The sequence below is a fragment of the Zootoca vivipara genome, chromosome 10 (genome assembly GCF_965207765.1).
Source record: "Zootoca vivipara chromosome 10, rZooViv2.hap1.1, whole genome shotgun sequence".
NCBI lineage: Eukaryota > Metazoa > Chordata > Lepidosauria > Squamata > Lacertidae > Zootoca > Zootoca vivipara.
In genome coordinates this window covers 40,732,991-40,757,640 of record NC_142593.1, presented here as the reverse complement: position 1 = coordinate 40,757,640, position 24,650 = coordinate 40,732,991, and the positions used below count along the sequence as shown (strand labels likewise).

General features: G+C 41.6%; 2 protein-coding genes across 14 annotated transcripts in view; both read right to left on the bottom strand.

Annotated features, from left to right (window-relative positions):
* Window positions 1–15,949, bottom strand: part of PLPP1 (phospholipid phosphatase 1) — an 86,356-nt gene extending 70,407 nt beyond the window's left edge. For 2 of the 3 annotated variants that reach the window (XM_035100580.3, XM_035100582.3), the window contains exon 1: window positions 15,652–15,949. In XM_035100580.3, coding sequence (XP_034956471.1) covers window positions 15,652–15,709 — 58 coding nt within the window. In that variant the 5' untranslated portion in view covers window positions 15,710–15,949. Of the gene's footprint in view, window positions 1–12,981; window positions 13,070–15,651 lie in introns of those variants that run through there. The other variant, XM_088652667.1, reaches the window with a different exon arrangement.
* A 2,944-nt stretch (window positions 15,950–18,893) lies between these two features.
* Window positions 18,894–24,650, bottom strand: part of SLC38A9 (solute carrier family 38 member 9) — a 63,856-nt gene continuing 58,099 nt past the window's right edge. For 10 of the 11 annotated variants that reach the window (XM_088652660.1, XM_088652656.1, XM_088652663.1 and 7 more), the window contains one exon: window positions 18,894–20,016. The gene's annotated coding sequence lies outside the window, so the exon portion shown is untranslated. Of the gene's footprint in view, window positions 20,017–23,401; window positions 23,518–24,650 lie in introns of all 11 variants that reach the window. The other variant, XM_088652662.1, reaches the window with a different exon arrangement.

Here is a 24,650-nt window from a genome sequence, read left to right as displayed (position 1 = left end):
TAAGTCAAGAAAGGGGAACCTAATGTGGTCCTCCAGGCCTTTCTGTCTGGCCCTTTGGACTCTCCGCAGGCCACACTCCTTAAAGGAAGTTGTGGAGCTAGGCCTCTGAGTGCTTCTGTCTGGCTGGAATTTGTCCTTGAAGTGGTATGAAATCTTCTTTGCCAGGATAGAAGATAGAGAGGGGTGTGAGACAGTGTGTATAAATCAGCCTATTGTATGAAGGTAAAATTTACATCCACTTGTCTACCCACTACACATGTGGCCTCTGGAAGGTTGCCAATAAGGGAATGTAGTCCTCAGACTGAAAAAGGTTTCACACCCCTTACTTATGTGATACAGCAGGAAGCACTAATCATGGACATCAGAGTTTAGAAAACATCAACAACCCTGCATTTGCCTCAAGCAGCCTTTATTGGGGGGGGGGCATAAATACCACAATATTTTAAAATACACCAAATATTGTGTAGACATTCAATATGGGCAACTGTAGTTCTTGTCTGCGATTCACAGCTTACCATCCTATGATACAACCACTAATGCTCTTGAACAATCTCAACAGAGATGGAGAAGGAGGCAATTGTGGCACAAACTATGGGGGAGACGTCAATAATGTTCACAACCAAATTACAAGCATACAATCAGTTCTGAGACTAGAAGTCACAAGCCTTGAGGTACAGATCTAATCCGTGTGGTCTGATTAAACCTGACGAATAAAAGGACAAAGAAGCTGCTACCCAGTTTCATCAGGCTCATGATCCATTTTGTCTAAACTAAGACAAGATTCTTATGATATGGCATACTTTCTGGATTCAGGAAGGTCTTCACCTTGTCATCCCCAACTCACATAATAAGGAAACCCTACACAACTGCTGTCAGTCAAAGCAGATTGGGTTAAAGCAGAGCTTTCCAAACTTTTCATGTTGGTGACACAGTTTTTAAACATGCATCATTTTGTGACACAGTACTGTAATTCAGTTTCACTAGCAAACCAGAGGTTAAACTAACCCCTTTCTAGCCCTGGGAGGCATGCAGGAAGTGTTCATGCGACACACCTACACACTGTATCGCAACACACAGCTTGGAAGGCTCTGGGTTAAAGGGACTATACCCTGGCCAGGTGGAGTGCTGTATCTTAAGCACTCCAGGACTCAACAAGAGAAGAATCACAAATGCAAGATGGTGCGCCAACTTTATCATTTTTCTTCCACAAAGCCAAAGAAAATATTTCTCTTCACATATGTTAACGATATAATTATATGTAATTGGAATTGGTGGCTCTATCAATGAATTAAGTCAGTTAGAGCTAAAATGAATTTAGAGATGAGGAATGAAGTGGGGGCAGGAGGAAGAGGCCACCATTTGGATTTTAAGGAGCAGAGGATGTTATGGCATGTGAGAGGTAGACGTGGTAGATGAAAGGGAGCCAGGTATCTGTGCTCCCTCTCCATTCTGCAGGCACCCAATTTCAAGGTACTTTTTGTGAATGTTAGATCAAAAAATAATGGGAAGTTGTTAACTTCTTGCTGCATTACTGAAACATGGCTGGAAAGCAAATGTGTGTCCAGACAGCTATCAGTCTCTCTACATGGTGTCAAGGACTAGAGGTAAGCCTTGGATTCTGCTGCTATACCACCTGCCCTGCTGACTAACAATCTCCTTGTCTGAGCTTACAGAGGGAGTCTCAGAGGTGGTGCTGGCTGCTTTTTAGCTTATGCCAGTTGGTGATGTGGACAAATGTATTGGAGAGTTGAAAATAAGACCTATCATCTGCCTATTATGGATCCTTACTCTACCTAATCATTAAAATCTGCAAGGTTACGGCTTATCACCTTTACCTTGGAGGCAGTTCATGCTTCTCCAGGTGTTTCTCTAGGATACTGATTGTTTAGTTCAATTCTAATCTGTTTTCCAGCCTAATTTTGGGACATTTGTTAGCCTTAGAATGGAACTCCCTCCCACAAGAAATGCTCTTTGCTCTTTCATTAGTGGCTTTTAAAGAACTGGCTGCATTACATTCACTTTTAACCTATTTGAGGCTGGTCCAGGCTTTAAAGATTAATTTAATCACTGCTGCTATATGGGGAGATATCTATTTTCCTGCTGATTTTTAGCCTGAGTTATGTCTACATATTTGTGTTTTATTATTTTATTAAGTGAACCACCCTGAGAGGGTCGCACAGTCCTGAAAAGCCCTATACAAATACCTTAACATACATAAATAAAAATCATAATCCTTTTCAAAGCACCAAAAGATTAAAAATAAATTACAGAATTAAAACTTTTGGAATTATATCCAACACAAATATGAACTTTCAGTCAATTATCACCAGTTGATCTAACCACAGCATCCGCTAGCCAAAAAGCCATGTGTTTCAGTTGGGAGGACTGGACACAATTGTCCTGGCTTAGAAGCCTTTAGGGAAGGAAACACAAGCAGGGCGGGGGAACCAAAAGGAAATCCTCAGTTCTGAAAGTTAAAGTCCACAGGAAAAGGAGTGCCAACATGTTAATATCCAAAGGTGAAAAATGTGCTTCCCTTGGCAAAAATATGCCTGGTTTTTTAATTAATCGGTTTACATTAGGAAAATATTCCAGCTAAGATTGAAGTTTTTATAAGCCCTGGAAAAGCACCACACACAGCAAAAATAGCCCAACCATGCCCGATTAGCATAACAAGATGTTCTGTTAACATAACAAGATGTCCCTCAACGATCTCTTGCATATGCAGCAAATACAAAAGCCAACTTCATAGCTGAAACCACCACATTGATCCATGCTATATTTTTCTGTCATGATACTGATTAACAGTTGGCATTTCAATGGTGAAATCAGCTCACATTTCCGCTTTTAACCACAGAGGAAAGTACAAAGGGTGCACAGGGAGTATTCCTGAATTTAAGAGAATTTGAATGCAGCTATGTGGCTTTCTAGCAGGAAGCTGGTATCCTTTGCCATGGAAAAGAGCTACTGCAGAACACAAACAGAAGCCATAAATGCTATCTGGCAGGAACAGCATCAGGCTCTAGCAATAGAGCCCCCTCCAACTTTGCTCACAGATTCAAGCATTTTCTTTTGTTTTGGATAGATACAAAGAGAGCTTTGGTTTCAGAAATATTTTCCTGGTAAACAGTATTCTGTAGCTCAAATCATTAAAGGAAGCAAGAAGTTAGATTACAGCAGCAGCACAGCAGAGGCAACCAAAAACCAAACGAAGAAGGTTGTGAACAGATTTTTTTTAAAAGGTGATCACAGCTAATTTATTGTTGGATTTTTAAAAATTGTATATTGCAGCTTTCTTAATAAAGGGCTGGTTTTTTGTTTTTTGTTACATACTGAAGCATGCACACGGTAATGTTAATAAAGACATATTTCGTATTTTCATTCTCAGATATAATATACCAGAAACAAAATACCGGTAGTCTCAAAAATAATAATCATGTGTGTTCTTAAGTCTCAGTCAGTACCATCAATTAAAGCTATCCTTCACAAACTTTTAATTCTTAAGTGGTTAATTGCTTTATCTGTATGTTAAAATAGCAATCCTGAATTATAGTTCAGTTTGTGAGGTTTTATTACAATCACATGGTTCATAAACACTGTGAAATAATAATAAAAAATACAATCTTAGCATTGTTTCCCAATTGCACAACAGGACTTCTCCCAAAATCTTGCATTTGCATATATAATTCATACAGGGCAGTAAAATAAAAAGTAGTTTCACAATACTTCCACTACTACTACTACTACTAGTAGGCATCTGTCTGTCTTGAGAGACAATGAAGTACAGGGGTGAAGTCAAACCGCTGTGTTAGCTGCACTGAAGTGACAACCCCGGGGCACAAGCCTGGGCAGTGTGTCAGGGGCGTAGGAAGATAGGGGCGGTAGGGGCGGGCAGCCCCGAGTGGCGGGCTCCAAGGGGTGCCATCAGGGGTGCCATCGGGGGCGCCCGCCCCGCCCCCAAAACACACACCGCCCCCAAAACGGGTGTTACACCCCTCTGGGAGGTGTGCCTCACCTCCGCAATGTGCACCACGCCCCTCCGGGAGGCACCCCGTGCCCCCGGGAGGTGCGCCCCGCCCCCGGAACGGGTCCAGCCCAGCCCCCGGTGCCGGAGCATGAAGCTCCGCCACTGCAGTGTGTATAGAGGTCCTGGGCTGCCCAGACAACAAGAACCCCCTCTTGGCCTCACTGATGTGGTCCAAAGAACAACAGAGCAAGACATTTGCCCAAGTTGCCAGAAGGAGGCATACAAGGCACCATCCAACCATCATTTGTCTAGGGTTTATTCCTTAACACTTCTTCCAGCAGCAGAGGTTTCCTTCTCCTAGATAAGCTACCTTCCCAAGGTTGATGAGCCCTTTCCACTAGTGCAATTTTAATTACCATATTTTACATTCTAATTTGGTTAAACTACATGGTTCTTTGATTAAATATTTATTGGGTACAGTATTTCTGTAGGTTTCTTTGCAAACCACTTAGATTGCTTTTATTAAGTGCTACAATATATGCAACATAAATTAATCAAATCATTGGTTTCACCAGCAGACCTATTGTGTTGGTTTATTTCTCAATGCTGTGCAACACAGTAATCCATCACTAGCACAAGGGCCTTTGAGTCAGCAGACTGACAGTATTGGATACAACCTTTGGATTGGGCCCCAGTGCAAAGAATTAAGTTACTACCTAAGTACTGTGGGAATAAAACAAGTATGGGGGACCTCTGGTCTTCCAGATGTTGCTGAACTCCCAACACCCTTGGCCACTGGCTATCTTTGCTGGGATTGACAGGAGTTGTAATACAGCAACAGTGCAAGGCCAAAGGTCCCCCACACCTGGAACAGAAGTTTTTGCCTTTATAAAACATGAGACCACTAGTCTATTCAGTCCAGTTTTATCTACCAAGCTTTGCAGCAGCTCTCAAACTTCACAGAAAGCAACTCATCCTTACTCTTCAACCAGATACCTTTTTCTTCAAGATGATAAGATGTTGAACCTAGGACTTACATGTCAACCCTGTCCGAGCTCCCCTCTCAATGCAATAGCTCAGAGGGTCAGCCCACTTCCTCCCCTACGCCAAGGCAGATCACAGCTTAAAATTACTTTGATGTTGTGTATTCACCATAGCTATTTAAAGTCTTATCAACTGCACAAAGAAAATCAATAAAAGGGCGGGGACACATCATGGTTTCATCTAGAATGCAGCTATAAATGAGGCCTTTTTAAAAGCACATTTCATTTTATACTGGACAATTTAATGTTCACACTGGAAAGTTTAACATATTGTCACTAGGTTTATTAAGCAACACTTTATGTTGACAAGCAAGTATTAGGCATACTTTCTCACATGAGAAAGACTTCTTTTTATAATCTAGTATTTTTCTATTCCATATAAAGCCTGTAAAATCAGCCAATAAAACATGTCTCCACCCTAAACTGGTGCACACACACTGAATGAAAAAGAAAAAGAAACTGGAGCTGTGCCAGTCCATCAGAGAAAATCCAAAGCAAACAGGAATGTACTGTATATTCCTGCATATAAGACTACTTTTTAACCCAGGAAAATCTTCTCAAAAGTCAGGGGTCATCTTATACGCCCAGTCGTCTTATATGCCGGAATATACAGTAGTATCTAAGCATCACAAAAATCACAAAAAACTGAGCAACTACTGAAAAGCTGAACTTGAAAGCTTGTGCACTACGTTGTAACATTTTGATGGTACCTAATGGAAAGTATTACACTACTGTCACTTTTGCGTAAGCAGAAGTAAAAGGGAGTGAATGACCATGAACTTTGTACACAACATCTGAGTAACAGGAAGAATATTCAAATGCTTCTCCTTCCAGTATAGGCTTCTCCTTTCAATAGGACTATGGGAGTGAGTAACTGGGGACAGACAAACTAATAGCCATTTGACAACCACATTATTGCATAGCATAAGCCAGAGTTGGCACAATACTGAACTAGACTAGACTATCACCTCGTACTACATGAAGCGCACTGTGAAACAAAAGTACTAAACATAAAGCCCTTCTGGATATAATGGGAACCATCCCTTCCCTTGGCACACTTGAGTTTCCATAGCATGCAAGACTGGAAACATTTCCAGAACTTACTTTAAAACCATGTCATTTTTATATTGTGGGACATAAACCAAATTGCAATGTATGTTTTATGTAATAAAATATTTTAATAGAATATATATATAGGTGCTCATATTTCTAAGGTAGCAAAGAGCTCCAGTAATGGTCATCCTAAAATAAATGTGTGTGTGTGTGCGCGTGCACATGCACGTTTTAACAAATGTGAAGGGCAGTTTGGGTGGGAAACTAACCCTTCATCCTTTCCAGAAAAATGTGAGAATAACCATTATAAAATTTTCTTTTTTAAAAAAGCCACAGCTCTGGAGAAAGCAAACGCAAGGAACTCTTGAAGGGAGAGCCATCTCCTGTAGAATAAAAATATTTCTGTATTTTAAAGGACACGGCAATTTTCCTTGAGAAGCTTCACTTTTGAAGTTATATTGTAAGTGTGAATATATGCTAAGCAATAAGTTACTATGTAAGAATCCAAACCATCATTTCATGGCGTATGGAAAATTCCCTAAAAAAAACATTTGACTATGCCAGTTAAAGTATACCCTTTAATTCTTGCAACAGGTGTGGAAGATGGAGACTTCATCCAGGTTCTCTCTTACGGTACTTTTCAAAAAGTCCATTCACAGGCCCACTCAGTGCACTGGATCTGGATGTGCTGGGATGCTTTTTCTCTCCCACACCCCACACACCTGCAGGGTGGCTCCAACTGTAGGGTGGCTCCAAAGGTTTGATTACATATGATTTTCGTGTATATGCATTACCCTTGGAACTGGGCTTGATGCATAGATGAGGGATTACTGTCAATCTTTGCTGTCAGTTTATCTAATTGATCTAATGAAGCAGCAAATACAGTACTAGTATTACAGAATCATAAGGACTCTGCTCATGACAGCACAACTTTATTTTATGAGTTAACTAGAGCCATTTGCCAACACATGTAGCTAAACTACTACAGGCCTGCTCATGCAGAAAATCCTATCACTTATAGGTCAATTAAAGCGTCAAGGGGCATTCTGGAGTTTTATTTTTTTCACAGTGATACCACCTTGAGACTCATTCAATCATTCCCAAGAAGAGACACACCCACTAAATACAAAGATGACAAAAGCTGTTGCTTCCAAGGTAATGTCAGGAGATTCCCAGATGGGCCAAGGATAGACTATCAGTATTACAAGAAAACATAACAGAAGCAACCAGTTCATGAGGTCTTATTAGACACACGTGAATACAAAGCAGGCTTACCAGAGAACTATTTAAATCACAGTTCTCTAAATCATTGAAATTTGGAATAGGCACAAGTTATTTCTGATTTTATTCATATTTTAAGAGCATATACTAAGAAGTAAGACTACACAAGGCAGACAAAATTGTTCCGTACAGTGTTTCTTATTTACCGTCTCCTAATTCACTGACCCAAACATACCACTTAACTGTCAAATGCCAGTTTGATTGCACTAAACTAAATCAACCAACATAAAGTGCTCTATCACACAACTCATCAGTTTGTCACATCACTTGATGGTCATTGTTTAAATTGGTTTAAAATGCCCATTTGGTTTTACTTGTAAACATACAACATTAGTTACTGGGTTTTAAATATTCACTACATATTCAAAGTTTATTCCACCAATATGTTCTGGCATCAACAGTCATCCAGATTTGGTCCATATGGGAAAAATTGGGGGAAGGGGGAAATATCATTATTTTTGTTGCTATTTATTTATTGTTTTACACTTTTTAACAGAAACGCAAATACAAAGAAAGTTTCATATGGTTGAAATAATTGCTGTCAAGAGAAAAATGCCAGACTGCATGATAACAGATTTGGGTATACTGTATAAAACTATGCAAGAAGCAAAGCAATTTCTATACCTCCCACATGGTCAAGCCAATTGAAAATATGTTCCTTAGTCAACCAATTGTAAAAGTGCTTCTCATCAGCAACTCTGAGAACATGTTTCAGCTGCCCTTACCTCCAATATTTATTCTCCAAGCCATATTTATGGGCTGTTTCAAGGGGCAAATGTGTCTATATAACAACTGGACTGCATCTATCTACACAAAAAGCCAGAACAGATGAGCCAGTTGTTAAGTCCTTAACAATTTAATGCATGAGTAACAGATGGGAATTAAAGCTACAAACCCCTCAAGTATAGCTTGATCAAAATGTACAACTTCCTATTAGATAGAAAACTCTTATAATTAATAGGTGATTGTAAGATAGGCTTTGATGACTTCAGGCTAAACTGCCCTGCTTTCAAAAGAAAACAACTAGTGTGATACCTAAAACCAACTCTGGCTTAGTAAAACCATAGTTTGGTTTTTTTCACTTCCTCTGCAGCAAACAGAGAATTATGATTAAGGTTAACTGCCTCTGGGCCTGGGTATGGTAGATTGCCATTATGCTACACAATGATAGCACTCCCCAGTGCTGTTCTTGGCAGCAAGAGTATCACAGGCATGACCAACCACTGAGAAACTATGCCAGACCAAGAAGGCGGCCGGGGGGGGGGGGGTGTTTGCAATTTAAGCCTTTCTGCTTTGTTCTACAATACACTGTGATCTTTTAATACCTTGGGGAACTTAGGGAATATTTACAACAATATTTTAAAAGGCTTTCCAATTTAAGATCACACACACACCCCATCTTAAAAAACTGTACAGTACAGCAATCACCAACACATTTACCAAGAAGCTTTCCCATTGATTTCAGTCCATTGAAAGCATGTTTATGATATCTTTTGTATCAAGAATGCATCCTACAAACAATGGCTGCCTAAAGCATTAGACAGCAGAAGAATGACAAGGCACATGGGCAACAGCACAATTAGGTTGTCACCTTTATCAGGCATGCACCTTATGTCTTATGTTGGACAGTGTTCTCGAAGCTACGAACATGAGTTTGACCAAACTGCGGGAGGCAGTGCAAGACAGGAGTGCCTGTGCCTGGCGTGCTATGGTCCATGGGGTCACGAAGAGTCGGACACGACTAAACAACAACAACCTTATGTCTTAAGTGCTGTCATTTCCCCCAGCATTCAAATATAACATATTTCTGTGTGTTATGCATCTATTAGAAGATACAGTAAATGGCAACCTTTTATACGGCCCATTTATGCTCTGCTTTCTGACCCAAAAGAGAGAACTTCTTAGAAGCCTTAGGAACTGCTGGCACTGCCATCACTTCTACACCTAGACATCTAGAGTCCTACCATTAGACATCTAGAGTTCTGTCATCTGGTGTACCTATAAAGGCTCAGAGAAAAGAAAAGCAACATTTTCTGCCTCAGAAGCCTATTATCCCTGTGATGGTATGGTAAGTGGTATTACACAGAACCTTGGGACTCACAGTTAACAAGGAAAGTGGTAATACTCAAGCAATACAGACTGGTCTACAGGCCCACAGAGAACTGGTCAAGGTAAAAAGGTAAAGGACCCTTGGACAGCTAAGTCCAGTCAAAGGCAGCTATGGGGTGTGGCACTCATCTCGTTTCAGGCCAAAGGAGCCAACATTTGTCCACAGACAGCTTTCTGGGTCATGACTAAACCACTTCTGGCTCACAAAAACACAATTTACCTTCCCACCGCAGCAGTACCTATTTACCTACATGCACTGGTATGCTTTCGGACTGCTACATTGGCAGGAGCACAGAGAACTGGAGCAATCTCAGATCTGTATTGAAGCTGTAACCTAACTACAGAGAAAAGAAGTCAAATGGCTGGAAGATCAAACTGTAACTAAAAGTAATGTTTATGTCAGGGACAAACTACACATTGCTCTTGTTTAGATGAAGGGAGGAAATCACTTTTTGTTGCAGTGCTGGGGAGTGGAAATGCAGCAGAAAGAGATTACAACCTGTTTTTTGGGCCCCATCAGCAGTATTCCACAATACAACACTAGACATGTCTACTCGGAAGTCCCATTGATCTCAGTATGGCTTACTTCCAGGTGAATGGGTATAGGAGCACAGCCTTAGTCACCCTGCAGCAGCATTTTTACAGAAAGTAGGCAAGCAAACCTGAAGTGCTGTGGAACTTAAATTACTCACAGCTTTGGAAGCAAACACCATAATTAAAGCCAAATGTAAATTAAACACCAGAATTGTTTCATCAGCTGCATTAGGAAAGCAGTAATTTAGAGTCATTGACAGGAAATAGGAAAAATGTATTTCCTCATTGCACCTAGAGCCAAGGTGTTTCTACAGGGTATAACTACAGCCCCAATTGCTAAATCTAGTGTGAGTCTTTGTGTTTTCTAGAAAATGGCACATAGGATTATTCTACTTGTATCCTTCAAAATCCTGGATTCATAACTTCCCTACTGAACAACGTATGTAACATGGGACTTCGGCTACAAATAAATATGGTCTTTCAGCAATAAATTACCGGTAAGATCTCATAATTCTTAGCATTTTGAATGTTCAAGACACTTCACACTGTTGTTGGCACCTGTCTGTCTTGAGAGACAATGGAGTACGTTCCTCTGTGAAGCAGAGGCCTGGGCTGTGTGTATGGAAGTCCTAGGTTACCCAGACAACAAGACGCCCCTCTCTCAGCCTTGCTGATGTGGTCCAAAACAAAGCAAAGCAATACATTTGGAACCAGCTTGGCTGCAGGAGTTGCCTGACGGAGGTGTACAAGACATCCAACCGCCTTAAAAACTCCACTCCGGATTTGTGTATAGTTTACTCTTAGCCTTTTCTTCTCCCAAAGATGTCCCACAAGGCAGCAGATAACACACTTTGCATGCACTTTGAATAATCCAAAGGGCCAGACTTCAGACTGAAACTGATCAAACAGCTTTCCTAACACATGGCCCTCATGGGCGATATCCAGACAAATGTTATTAGCCACTTCCCCGTTCCAATTAAGAACATACCATTTAAAAACACAGAATAAGCAGCATCAAAATTTTTTATTACTCAGACCATAGGTAATCAAAAGGCAGTTCACCATGTACTGGTAGGTCTATGGGTGATTATCAGTAAGATCAGCAAGGGTTTCTGAGTCCCAGTACTCTGTGTAGTGTGTGTGTGTGTGTGTGTGTGTGTGTGTGTATAAACCCACAACAACTAAAAGGCTTTCCCCCATAAATATATGTCCACACACACAACACAACCCATTACCTAGCACTTGGTGGATCTCAAAAGTTCTAGTAAAAACAGACAGACACACAGACAAGACAGACACAGACACAACACATCCTGCAAACCTGAAATCTGCCAGTCCCTGACCCAGGGAACAAGCTCAAACAACTAGGACATATTTGGGGGGAAACCTCCAGAAAGGAAAATATATTGTGATTGGGTGTTGGATGACAGAATATGAACATGGAGCACAACCCATCAGAATCTTTTTGGCCAAAGGTCTCCTTTAACTGAGAACTACACAAAATAAAAGCAACCCTACCATAATCAGTCTTTAATTGGAGTAATTCCTCGTGGAGCCTGCCCTACATTACTTCTACTTACCAAAGGTAAGAGTACACTTAGAATCTGAGATTGCAATACAAAATATCCACAATATTTAAAGACTGAGGCTAACACAAAATTGAACTCCAAACCTGTAGAACACAAAAATCTATAAGTGATTTAACCAATCCTAGCTTTAAAAATCTTTCCTTTTGGACTGCTGTGCAAAGCACTCCAACAGAAACCAACCACAGATCTCCCACTGGTTTCACCCTATCAGATTCCTGCTGGCAGCAGCCAAAATATAGAGAGCCTGGCAGACAAGCAACAAGAATTTCATGCACACATCAGATCAACCTACAAGCTACTACATGAAAGCCATGCCACAGGGCAACTGGCAACTATGAGGACCAGGATGCAGGATGAGGTAGGTCTTTGGTCTGATTCAACAAACACTTCTTATGTTATTATGCTCTTTGTCTCTTACCACTCTCTTGAATTAACATCACAACCACTCTTGTAAAAAAAACCATTCAGTATTCTTGAGCACACAGAAATAGGTATCCTGCTATTTCATGTCTCTGAAATTAAGTAATGTAAGAACCAGGTCAGGTATTAAACCCATAGCTGGGCTATTTATATCCTGCCCTTAATCTGAATATCTCAGGGCAGGCTAACACCAAATTCAGCCAAATAACCCTATCAGCATCAATAAAATCACAAAAGGTAAAAATTCCATTTTTAAAAATCAGAAAGCCAAATATGTCAGGTTTTAAGCTCAGACTGAAATAGCAGCAGTGAATGTTCATCTAGCAAGATTTCATAAAGCAAAGACTTCCAAGGCAGGGGGACCACCTCAGCTCCAGTTATAAAGCTTCCACAAGCAGGATGATAAGGAGAGCAACCCTGGTAAATTAGGACTATACAGGGAGAAGTTCTTTTTCAAGTATTTAGATACCAAACCATTCAGGGCTTTATGAGTCATCTGTAACACCTTAAAATTGAGACTGGGAATGTATTGGCAGCCAGTGCAGATCTTTTAAAAACAGATGTGGGAACTCCACTCAGAAGTTAAGCCACTTCATTTTGCACTACTTGTAGTTTCCTGGTCATCTTCAAGGACAGCCCCAAGTAGACAGCATTACAGTAATCCAAATGAGACATTATTAACAGCATGGATTACTGTGGCCAGGGTATCCCTATGCAGAAACAGCCATAGCTGGGGGAAAGCATTCCATGCTGCTGCTGAAATGGTGGAATCCAACAGTGCACGAGCACACACACTCCACCTATACACTTGTTCTTTCAAGCAGAGAGCAGCACTGTCAAGAACAGGTCGTTCCCATGATTCCTGGAGCCAGGAACCACCAAACTACAGCATCTGTTTTATCAGGATTCCATTTTAATTTATATACCCTCAACCAACCCATTACAATGATCAGAGACTACTAGTCTAGCACCTGCATGACCTCACCTGTTTCTGATGACAAGAAGAAATACAGCTGGGTGTCACCTGTATAGTGGTGCCACCCAATATGAGCTACCATTTCACTTCTTAAGACATGAGAGATAATAATCTACAGCACTTTAACCATCTGTGATGCTTGAAACAGAATGATGCAAGATACAACCGACATCACCACTTGAGATATAATTATCAAATCACCCACCATAACCTCAAGTATACATGGGTAAATTATTAATTTTGTTGCAATATAATCCCTTGGAATCTCAGGTTTGCAGCTTGCAAAGAACTATTACCTTCTGCCCACTCTTTGCTGCTGAGACTTCTCTTTTGCTATACTTGGGGAAATGCAATCTTTGTTATCACAAACCCTGGTTCATGTACCCACTTTAAACCATGTTTTCCAGTTCTGGTTTGCCAGCTCATCAGAAGCCATTCCTTATGCCCTGCCAACAATTGTTCAACTTGCTTAAACGTGGCTTGACATATCTGAAATGAGCCACTATTTCATCCAAATGTTGAACGCCACTGAACCTGAAGAAAACCACACATGAACTCTCCCCTTTTCAGTTAAATGATCATCCATGAACTATACACTGTATTCAAGAAAGGTGCATGTACTAAAAAAAAAGAAAATTGATGCTGCATGCATCTTTTTATTATTTAGAGGCATTGGCTAGTAGGTATAAAACCAGTTCCATAAACGTTTCTCCATTGGGAGAAATGTATATTATTATTACTATTAAGTATTTGTATAGCACTTAATTCAAGAAGCTTCACATATACATGATCTTGAAAGTATTACAATAACCCTGTAAGGTAGGTAAATATAAAAAAGATGGAGATCTGAGATTGAATATTTATTTATAAGATTTATAAACCACTCCCTAAGTAAGCGGTGTACAAACTAGCCTTAAACCAGCTACTGGGTTCATGGTAAAAACCAAATCAAATGCATAACTCAGTCTCTTGGCCACTAGCAATAATTTATTAGCAAAAGAAAGAAACCTGCATGGGTTTTATAAGAGCATGCCACAAACAGGATACTAGTTTCCTGTCCACTCCTCTTTGTAGGTTTTTCATTTACAGTATTCAGAGGTACAGATTTTTCTCATATATTCTTCCATGCAGAAAAATGGTCACACTGAAATTGGCCTGTTGCATCTCTGCTGTCTGCTGTCTGAATCAGAAAAGATTTCAAATAGGTAAGGTAAGACATAGCTCAAGATCTTATGTTAACTTTGACAGAAGACGATTGCATAGAAATTCCCTCATTTAAATGCCAGAATAGACACAGCAAGAAGTTCCCTTACTCTCTCTTCTTGCATTGTGACAAATTTTCAACTACAGTACTTTAATCTGTATGTTTAGCATTGGTCAAACTGACAGTACTCATCGACTATAGTAATTAAATGTATGAGTGTCTAGCAAGAGTACCACTTGCCAAGGAAAAGTCTCTAAACATTTAGTTATGAAGGCAATTAATCATTTAGTACCAAAATTACATTTAAGTCACAATCTTTATCATAACAAGGCTCTCTAAGCCCCACAACATAAAACTGCCTGATGCAAAATGGTAAGAAATCTTACCATTCTTGAAAAAAGAAAACCTGTACACTACTGTACTCAATTTTTTCCAGTTAGCTCTCTAATGGATGCTCATTTCCTCATTTGATCAGAAATAGGGAAAATAATATTCAGAAAATAAAGCCTAGAACTGAGTGTTCACATCTTGTGACCAAAATGGAAAGACCTATTTCTTCACAGCTTGTAAGGATGACAAACAGCAGCTATAGACAAAGAATGCTGGACGCTGTTATCAAGGAAATCTGCATTTTTTGACATCAACAACCAGGACAAGCCTGTCCAGATAGGAGGGAAATGATATCATCAGTTTTCCAGTAAATTTCATCATCATGGCAACAAACCCTACCAGTGCTGTCCTACCTACTATCAGTGTACAGAGGCAGGTTTCTTAATTTTCGGTGTACACCAGTGCTTCAAACCAATTCTTACATTAGTCCACTCTACACAATCCTGCTATAGACAGAAGAAGCTGCAGTGACCAAGTTTCTTCAGGTGAGACAACTGGGGGTTGGGGTTGATCTCCGAATTTAGGTGAGTTTAGGAATGGAAGAAGCGCTGAGAAAAGAGCAACAATAAAATGTGATGGCAAGCAGGGAAGATGGCAGAGCAAGTACAGTATTTGCCTCACCGCCCCACCGCCCTCTTTTTCCAACCCTTCCTCTCAAAGCCTTGGCGGCGGGAGGTGGGAAAAGCGAAGTTTAGCTCGTCGACATGCAAAGGAAGCCAAGCAGACCCGAATACACGTTTGTCGCATATGTATGTATGTACACACGCACCCATATTTTGAGCGCGTTATTAAATGCGAGTTTTTTTAAATCACACACACACACACTACCGCATGTGAAACTCCACACACCGCATATCAATATATGTACGTGTTATATAGGTACATATGCGAATGCTGCTCTCTGGCGTAGTTCGCGCAGCAGCTCGCAAAAAAGCCCCGCGAAACAAGGGTGTTGTGTGAAAGGGGAAGGGAAAAGAAGCGCGTAGCGAAGGAGCATTCCCGGCGTCAAGCCTCCCTTTCCCCGCAGCCGCCTCCCTCCTCCCCTTTCCCCTTCCCCTCAGGGCGGCCGGCCGGCCGAGACGTACCCAGTATCAGGCACACCACATCCAGCGCCACATAAGGAAGCCTCGTCTTGTCAAACATCGCGGCGGCGCCCGGCGCCCGGGACTCCGTCTGGACCGCGCCGGGCTCACGAACAGCGGCAGGGGCGCGGAGGCTGGGAACCCGAGCTCAGCCGCATCCAGCCACAGAGCCAGCTGAGGCGACGAGGGAGGAAACGAGGAGGAGGAGGAGGAGGAGGAGTGGGGGTGGCGGCGGGTGTCGCGGAGCACGCTCGCTCTCTTCCCAAAGTGCCTCCTGAGGCGCCGCCACTATTATGCGGCCCTCGAGGAGGACGGGCTGGTGCTTTAAGGGAGGGGAGCGACCAAGGCTCCGCCCACACCGCCGGCGTGCTCAAGACGGGACGCCGCTGCCGAGCGATTCTCTCCCATCCCAATCATCCTACCAATCTTGCCCCGCCCAGTCGTTCTTGCCTTTCTTTTTCGTTGACTTCCGACGCGGCCAATCAGGGCTCTCTTTCCGACGTTTCAAGGACGTTTCTCCAGGCCGTGCCACCCACCAGGAGGCTAGCAATCGCCCTTCATTTCCCGCCCCCTACGCGCTTCCAGAGGGGCGCGCGCGCGCGCGCAGTTTTTCTCCACACTGTTTGCCGGAAGCGGTCACGGGCATTTAGAGGAGGAGATGTGATTTTTGTTCTCTCTCTCTCTCTCTTTCCTGCCCCCCCCTCGCCTCGCCCTGTCTGTCAGTTCTTAAAAATACAAATGAAATAAGTATTTAAAAAAACAAAATTCAGGGGCGTAGTTTCAATATAGTTTAATAAAATTATGCAAGGGGGAGATTGGACACGTGTTTTCCATTACAGCTGGCTATATAGCTACACTTGCATTAAATAAAACCCAACACGTACAGGCGAGTCCCAGCTGCAATGGATTGCGATGGGCCTTGGTCAGAAACGTTGACTCTGAATCACTGTAAAGCCCTAGAACTTACTAGCTGAACTTTTATCTCTCAAGCTATATTGTAATAAGGTTTGTTGAGATAGAAAATACACAAATTGCTCCGCTGACATATTGGGACAGCAGAAGAGTCCGAAATAACTGAATATTTTTTATATAAAACAAGAGGAATTATATTTCAAATGTGCTTTAAAATTCCAGGAAGTGTTGGCTCCCTTCTTAAAATGTTTTGCAATCCATGCCTTGTCATCTTAATTACCTGTTTTGAATGCAAGAGATTGTAGAATGCAAATCATTTATAAAACCAAGAGATCAGTGATTCACTCACTGATAATAACAGACCTAACACTGTACAATCTGGAAAGAATTGCATTTTAGCTGAAAGGAAGGCTGTTCCATACACACCAATTCAATGACCATATCAGGGGAACTATGTTTTTCCCTAAGGAAGGGTGTTGTTGCTAACATTAAAAAAAAATGATATTTTGCCACAGAAATTTTACCCCCTTGCCCAGCTGAAACTTCCACTGCAATTGTTATATAGAATATGGTTATGTAACATATAGAATTTACCACATACAGGACTTACGAATTCCTATGAATACCAGGCAGACCCCACAAATAACCCATAGATGCATCTTAAAAAGACACATTTCATGCAAGAGCACCAGGCAGGCCAGACAGTATTGTAGATGATAAAAATTAAAAATAAAGGTTTTCGTACTTGCACTGATGATAGTCATTGCTTGGATGGGGGGTGTCCTCACTTGGGTTTGGTGCTGCGTTGCAGCCTGCTGGGCCTCCTGCTGCCGGCACCTCTTCTGTGCTACGGGGGTGGGATGGGAGCCCTCCCACCAGCAACAGAGGCCAGATCGCCGTCATGCAGCCAACAGGAAGAGCTCCTGCCTATTCTCCCCACCCTCTTTTACCTCCCCCCCCCGCGCAAATCTCTCGTCTCCTCCCCTCCCGCCTCTTTTCCCGCCAGCAGCACCTTCGCCTCCTTTTCCTCCTCCTGCACCTCGTGAAGGAGGACTTCGCGCGAGAACGCACTGCAGCTTCGCTCTTTTTTGTCTTTTTTTCCCAAGGAGATCAGACATCGGCCGGGCCGGGTTAACAACCCTCACGGTCCTAATCCAGCCCACGGGCCGTACTTTTCCGACCCCTGTGCTACAACAAAACTACGCAATGCGATATTCTCAGCATTCAAGCATCATGTCCAAACTATTTCACCTTACAGCCTCACCGACACTTACAAGAAATAGTTGAGCAATAGATTGTCAATCTACAAGGCAACAGAGCAATGTTAAACAGGATTTAGCAGACTGACAAGTTCTCGAATTATAAATATTAAAGGTTCCTTGTATTGTTTCCTGATCCTTCGAGTTCAGGTTCAAGACATTTTTCATAGTATGTCATTAAGAACGCTTTTTAGTCTGGAGTGTGCTACTTGTTAATATTGTTAACAAGGCATAGAAAGCAAAAAAAATTTTTACAATATTACATGACTGAAATTGCATTCTAGCAATAACCAACATTTTACAGTTGAATTATATGTGGGGGAAGTCTGGTTTAAGTGAAAATGGCCTCATGAGCTGTAAAAATGTAGCTCAGCTGGCAAGGTGGTAAACTAGGATGACACATTAGAGACATGGGTTAATAGTAAAAAGAATTTAACAGCAACTACAGGTCTCCATGTGAGTAAATAATTACATGCAAATAAAATTACAGAAATGATTGTTCAAGCGCTTTCTATATAGCAGAGTTTCTCTTCTGCCTTTCCTTATATGTGGTATCTAAATGATTAGTCACTAAAGGTAAAGGTAAAGGGACCCCTGACCATTAGGTCCAGTTGTGACCGACTCTGGGCCGTAAAACAAAATGTTGCAATGTGGAGAGCTCCTGCTCTTGCTTCGAACTAACCAGCCATGCCCTGTGCCAAGATACTCCATTCCATTACCATTCCCCTCCACCTCTCAATTTTAATAAACCTGCTGATACTTCCACACTTGTGCAAGGATGGTTTAATCTAGTGGACATTACAAGAATCATTTCGGAATGTAATAAAAAATAATTAAGAAGTTTGTGCAATGTGCATAATATTACGACAATAAGATCGCTGGAGTTAAACTATTAAGTGCTTGCCATCGTTATTTCGATTCATGAGTTCTGGGTAACTACACTTAGTTCCAGGTAGATTAGTCTAATCACACTTTAGTTATTTCTGACATTTATATCTCACTCTTCAAGGGCCACTTGACATTCCCAAGACTACTTACAAAGGAGTAAATAATACAAATATTACAAAACATGAATTTGTTTATTTATTTATTTATTTAAAAAAGAATATAGGACAGTCTAACACTCTAATCAATTACAAGTTATCACAGATTCAAATAATTAAAAGCTTTTAAAAATTACAATGCTCACATGTCTGAGGAAATGAAAACTTTGTCATTTGATGCTAATATTATAGTCAAGTGGGCGTTAGGCAAGCCTCCTTGGGGTGAGCTGTTTTGGTGGTGGTGTCCCACTTGTGGAGTGCCCACCCCAAGGAGGTGCATGGGGGGCACATGCCCCAAGCACAAAAGATTTAAGGGTGCAAGTAAGTTGGGTAAGGGATGCTTCCCCACCTCCAAGCCTTGGTTACTGCTGAAGCTGCTTTCAGCTAAGTGGATCAAATTTTCAAACTGAAATTTCATGGAGGAGCCCCCATACATTCCAGCTGCAGAAGGCGGCCAAAGAGGGTTCCTGCTTCATTTTCAGCTGCATGGTCTGCTGGAAAACATGCCTTCTCCCAAGCTGCATGCTGGGGGTTGTAGTTTTGGCGCCTCCCCTCCCCACTGAAGAGGTGGGCAAACTGGAAGGGCTCTTTCACAAAACCTGCTCACCAAGAGTGAAAAAGATACACAGGCAGTGCAACAGCTGCTCCTCAGGGAAATCACTTTTCTGCATCCTCTGTAGCCCATAGGGGTGGGCTATGGCATGGAGGCAAACAGGGAGGCTGGGCTGGGCTGGGCCCCACGCAGGTTGTGGCTCATAGCTGCCTTCCTGCCAAGCATGGGGTGAGGAGGCTTCTTGGGGGTGCAGTCCCACGTCTCCTCTTCTCAGCAACGGAGGTGGCTCCATGCTGCCAGCAGCTGTTTCCTCGGGCCCCTCAGCAAGAGGCAGGAGGAGGAGGTGGCCCGCTGGGGTGCTTCCTGCAAGTGCCCTGAGGCCACCACCTGTGACCTGAGAGCCTCGGGATGGGTGTGCAATACTTGCCCTGCCCCAGGCACTGGCAACCTATGCTACACCACTGCTCCTTGGTTGCCATCTCCCTTCTGGTGGTTGGGGGCGCCTGAAGAACAGGCTCAAATGTAGATCTCGGTGCACAAGCAGTTTTCGAGATGGGATTCAAAACATCAGTCCAGCAGAAAACTCAATCTTAAGATGTGCCTGGAAGTAGGAAATAATGCAAAATAATAATAATTAACAATTCAAGCTCAGTTTGCGAATTTTGAAGGATAAATTAATTCTGATTGCATAGATTATTGCAGCAATTAGTTCCTGACAACTAGCAGGCTTCCTTGTGGGCAATTTAGTTATTCTTTCAAAAAGAACTAAGCTTAGCTCACCTATAATTCCTGGAAAGAGAGCGCAAAGAGTGCCAATCCAGAATAAGAAGAACCTTTCCAGACCATTAGCCTGGTTTAAAAGTGAGTTCCATGTGCACATATGTAGATGCTTATCTACATGGTATTGAATTGGCTGAATGAGTCATTTGATGCTAAATGGGATATGCATTCCTATGCAGGAACAGTAGTTCTTACATATGACTAGAACAGAGGTTTAGAGCCAAAGTTTTTCCCCATGGAGTAACCAACATGACACCCCCCAGATGTTGAGGACTACAACCCCATCAGCCCCAACTAGCATGGCCAAAGATAACAGGAGTTATAGTCCTCAACATTTGGAGGGCACTGTATTGGCTACCCCAATACATTTTTACTCATGCTAGCCATTTTCAGTAACCTCCTTATCACCTGCCCTACACCTCAAGTCAAATATGATGTGGCGTTTCGGGCAGGAATGACAGGGCTAATCTAAAAGTATGTTTGCAGCTGATTGACAGTGCCCTTTCATAAGGCAGAGCAAGAAAGCACGTTGAGAGGGGCTTCTAAACCTGCATTAAAGATAGATCTAAACTCTAGGCACAGATCCTTGAGTGGTAAAAGTAGCGAGGGGGAAGCAAAAAGGTGTTCTGAAATGATGATGCATTTTTTTAAATGGCTCCAGTAAGTAGGCTTATGATGCTTCTTGCAGTGATGTCAGAGACACTGCCTAATAGGAGGCTATGACACAAGTACTATTCCACTGTTTCAATGCTCACAATTTTGTTGTGTTTACCATAGCAAGAATCTGGAGGTGAGATTCATCTGCTCCACCAGCGCAAGTATTTTCACTTGCCACACGGAGCAATCTCCCTTCTCCTCCTCCCCGCCCCCCACTGCTCTGGGGCAATCTCCCAACCCCACAGAGATGATTGGGGGGGGGCATGTACCCGGGAGAAGGAGAGTAAGAAAGCGCCATTTGCGCTAGTAGAACTTCTTGTACAGGCTCCCAGTAGCAAAACTGTATAGTTGACTATGGTCCATTGTTTCCCGCAAACATTTGGTGCTGGGAAACTGCCATTCTCTTGGAGTGGAAGTATTTATGGAGAGGATGGCATCTGGATTACAGTCACTGAATTAGCATACCTGCCAAACAAACACAACCCAGGATCTGTAAGATCCTAGAGAACTGCAGCAAGTATGGATGCAGCATATACTATGCTTTGATAAATACAGCCTTAAAATTTATGAGAAGCATCTCTCTAGGGCAGGATTTTCAGAGCTTCTAATAATACTATTCATCCGTGCTCACAGAGGTCAGCAATGCTTTGTGTTGAGCCATAAACATACGGAGACTTTTTTCCATTGCCAGCTGTACCAAGGGAACTCATTAGTTCACAAGATTTTTCATTTTAAAACACTAATAAAAGTCCATTGGACCAAACTCAAACTTCTCATATGTGGACATACAACTCCCAGCACTGGCTGAAATTTGTTACAATATCAATAATAATAATTGACGTCACAGGATGCAGTGGGGGAGGAAACCCACAAGATTAAGTTAAAAACAGACTTCACAATGTGATTCTCACAGTCCTCTGCTGGATCAGCCACTGTGGTTTGTTCAGAAACTACTTTAAGGGTCACATGCCAAAGCATTTACTTTTTTTAAAAAAAAAGTGCAAACCCACTTTCAGCCAAATGTAGTTATTGTGGGAACCAGCCTACACAATCACACTGAGGATTTGAATCACCGAGCATGTGAAGCTCCTCTTGGGATCAGGAACTTCCCCCACTGGGACTTAAGAAAGAAGTTGGAGGGCACCTTGGGGGTCACCTAACCCAACCTCCCACTCATATCCAAAGTGAGAGCACTCCAAAACAGGTAGCAGGCTGTGCAGTGGGGCAGAGATGTCTTCGTGACACCAAAGTGACTGCAGCTTACATACGGTAGGTGGGGCAAGGCAGGACGTTGGGGCTGAGTGGGTGCGTTGGCTGAGACAATCCGACACTCCCTTCGGTGCACCCACTCATAAATCTTGTTCTGCCCTGCCACATCGCCATCCAGACAAGTTGCAGCAATGACAGTACGAGGAGGGCAGCTCTGCCCCATCGCAAGGGTACTACTGTCCCCATCAGATGGACATCCAGCCTCTTCCTGAAGACCTCAAGTGAAGGTCACTCCTCTAGGCCAATGTTCTTTTTCTTTTATCTTGCGACCCCCCAAGATGTTGGACTAGAACTCCTATACTTCCTAGTCAGTTTAGCCAATGATAAAAGATAATGAGAGTTGTTGTTAAACAACCTCCTCCTCCTCCTCCTCCTTCTTCTTCTTCTTCTTCTTCTTCTTCTTCTTCTTCTTCTTCTTCTTCTTCTTCTTCTTCTTCTTCTTCTTCTTCTTCTTCTTTTCAGTTTTATACACTTAAATAATTTTACAACTCAACATCCTTCCCCCTCTTTCTGCAGTTCCTTGAATTTATTTTTAATATTTTCTGCATATCCAAATTAACTTAATTTGCTCATTTATTCATCTACTTTAAATATATACTCTTATAAAACTGCAGGTTATTACAATAATCCTGCTAAGGTTCTTATCTGTTTACAGTTTTTTTTGTAAATATTTAATAAACCATTTCCATGTTGTAGTTTGTCAAGGGTTGCAGAGAATTGTACTACAATGCCCAGAATTCTCGGGATGTGGGTGTGGAATGTGCTGTCATTGATAAAAACACTGAAGACTATTGTGTTTCCTCCATGCTGATGAACCACCATTAATAAGCACTCTTTAAAAAGAGAGAGATAAGATTCATCTTTCAAGATTCCTTCTGAACAAATCCATTCTGACTCCTGCTAATCACTCCACTAATAAGATGCTTACAAACGGACTCCTTTGTCATCTGTTCCTAGTACCGTATCTTCCGTGTTTTCAGAGTCAAACTGACTGGTCTCAAGTTCCCTGGGATCACCTTTTTCTGAAGATTGAGACAGCTCTGTAACACCTTATCTGCTTTCTAAGATTTCTCAAGAGGTTGATAGCAGGATATATTTTTTTGTTCCCTAGGAAGTAATTCAGCAGACTTGAACTCAGTTAATGTGAGCTACATTACATTTGTCTTGCAATGACTTGAACTCTTTTGTTCATCCTTTGGCGATAAGGATGAATGCTTAGCCATTTTTTGTAAATCAGTTTTGTAAATTGCCTTTTGAATTGGTTCTGAAAGCTCAGCTACCTATAGTCTGCACTGCAGTACTTGTCTTTATATTACATTCAGCATAACTGAAACAAGCCAGATGAGCTGAGAAGTGGGAGGAAATCCTGGCTGTATTGCTGTATTGGATTTTCTTGCTAATTGGGAGCAGAATTATACTGAAGATGTTAGCACACTTTATGTTATCGTGAAAGCATGTGAAGTTCAAAACCTAAACAAAAGAAGCAAATGACAGTACTGTACTTTAGTTCTTACAGAACATAAACAGCACTCTCCCTTTCTGTGATTTTCATCAACTTGGAATTCAGGAGCATATATACTGTCTCCAACTCTTAGTCAATGCAGCTAGCAGCTACATACTGTACAGCCTGACCATTATTTGGTTTAGTCATCTTTTAAGCCTCTTGATGGCTGACATCTATTTATTTTTTGTAAAACTCCATAAAATACCCTACATCTGATGGTATGGTACAAATAATAGGCCTAAGAATCACAATATTCTCAGGAGTGAATTACGACAGCCCTAGCTAGCAAGAGACTTAAACGGCACACATGACAGCACATTGATGCTATGTAAAATGGTGTTACATTGGTCAGAAGACATGTTGCCATTAAACACATTTCAGGTAACACCACATTTTCTTAATGCTAACAACATCAAAGAAGAGAATGAAGTTAAAAATATATAGATTTTTCATTTGTGTGTGGTTTGTGACCAATGTTACATAATCAGCCAATGTGAGCTCATCTGATTTTGTGCCAAACATATTTTGTCAGTTCATCAAATGAGAAAGCAAAATGATCAATGCAACAAAAAGTCATTAACCTTTTGTCTATTTTTTTGGAGAGGTCTTTAACAGAACTTTAGTGGGGTGGGAAATACAGAAATTCTGAATCATCTTGCATGTCATGCTCTTGGTTGTTTTATTCATGTCTAAAATTCCATTTTGAAAAACTGTTGCCAGATCACAAAACATTGAAAAATTATCTTTAAAATGACATAAAACATGTTAACTATATATATGAAAATGAAAAATAGATCTGTAGGTTGACAAATTCATCTGTCACTCAACTATAGCCCTTCACCTAAGAGAGCGGATGAAGAACCTGTGGCCTTTCAGATGTTGTTTGACTCTGTTTGACACCAGCATAAAATTAATGAATAATAATAAAAATAAAAATAAAAAGCTCTACTCGGCCTCTCCATGCTGGGTGTGGGGGGAAACAGTCCATGTTGAATTGTTTCCTGTCCATGCAGCTGTTCAAAGGC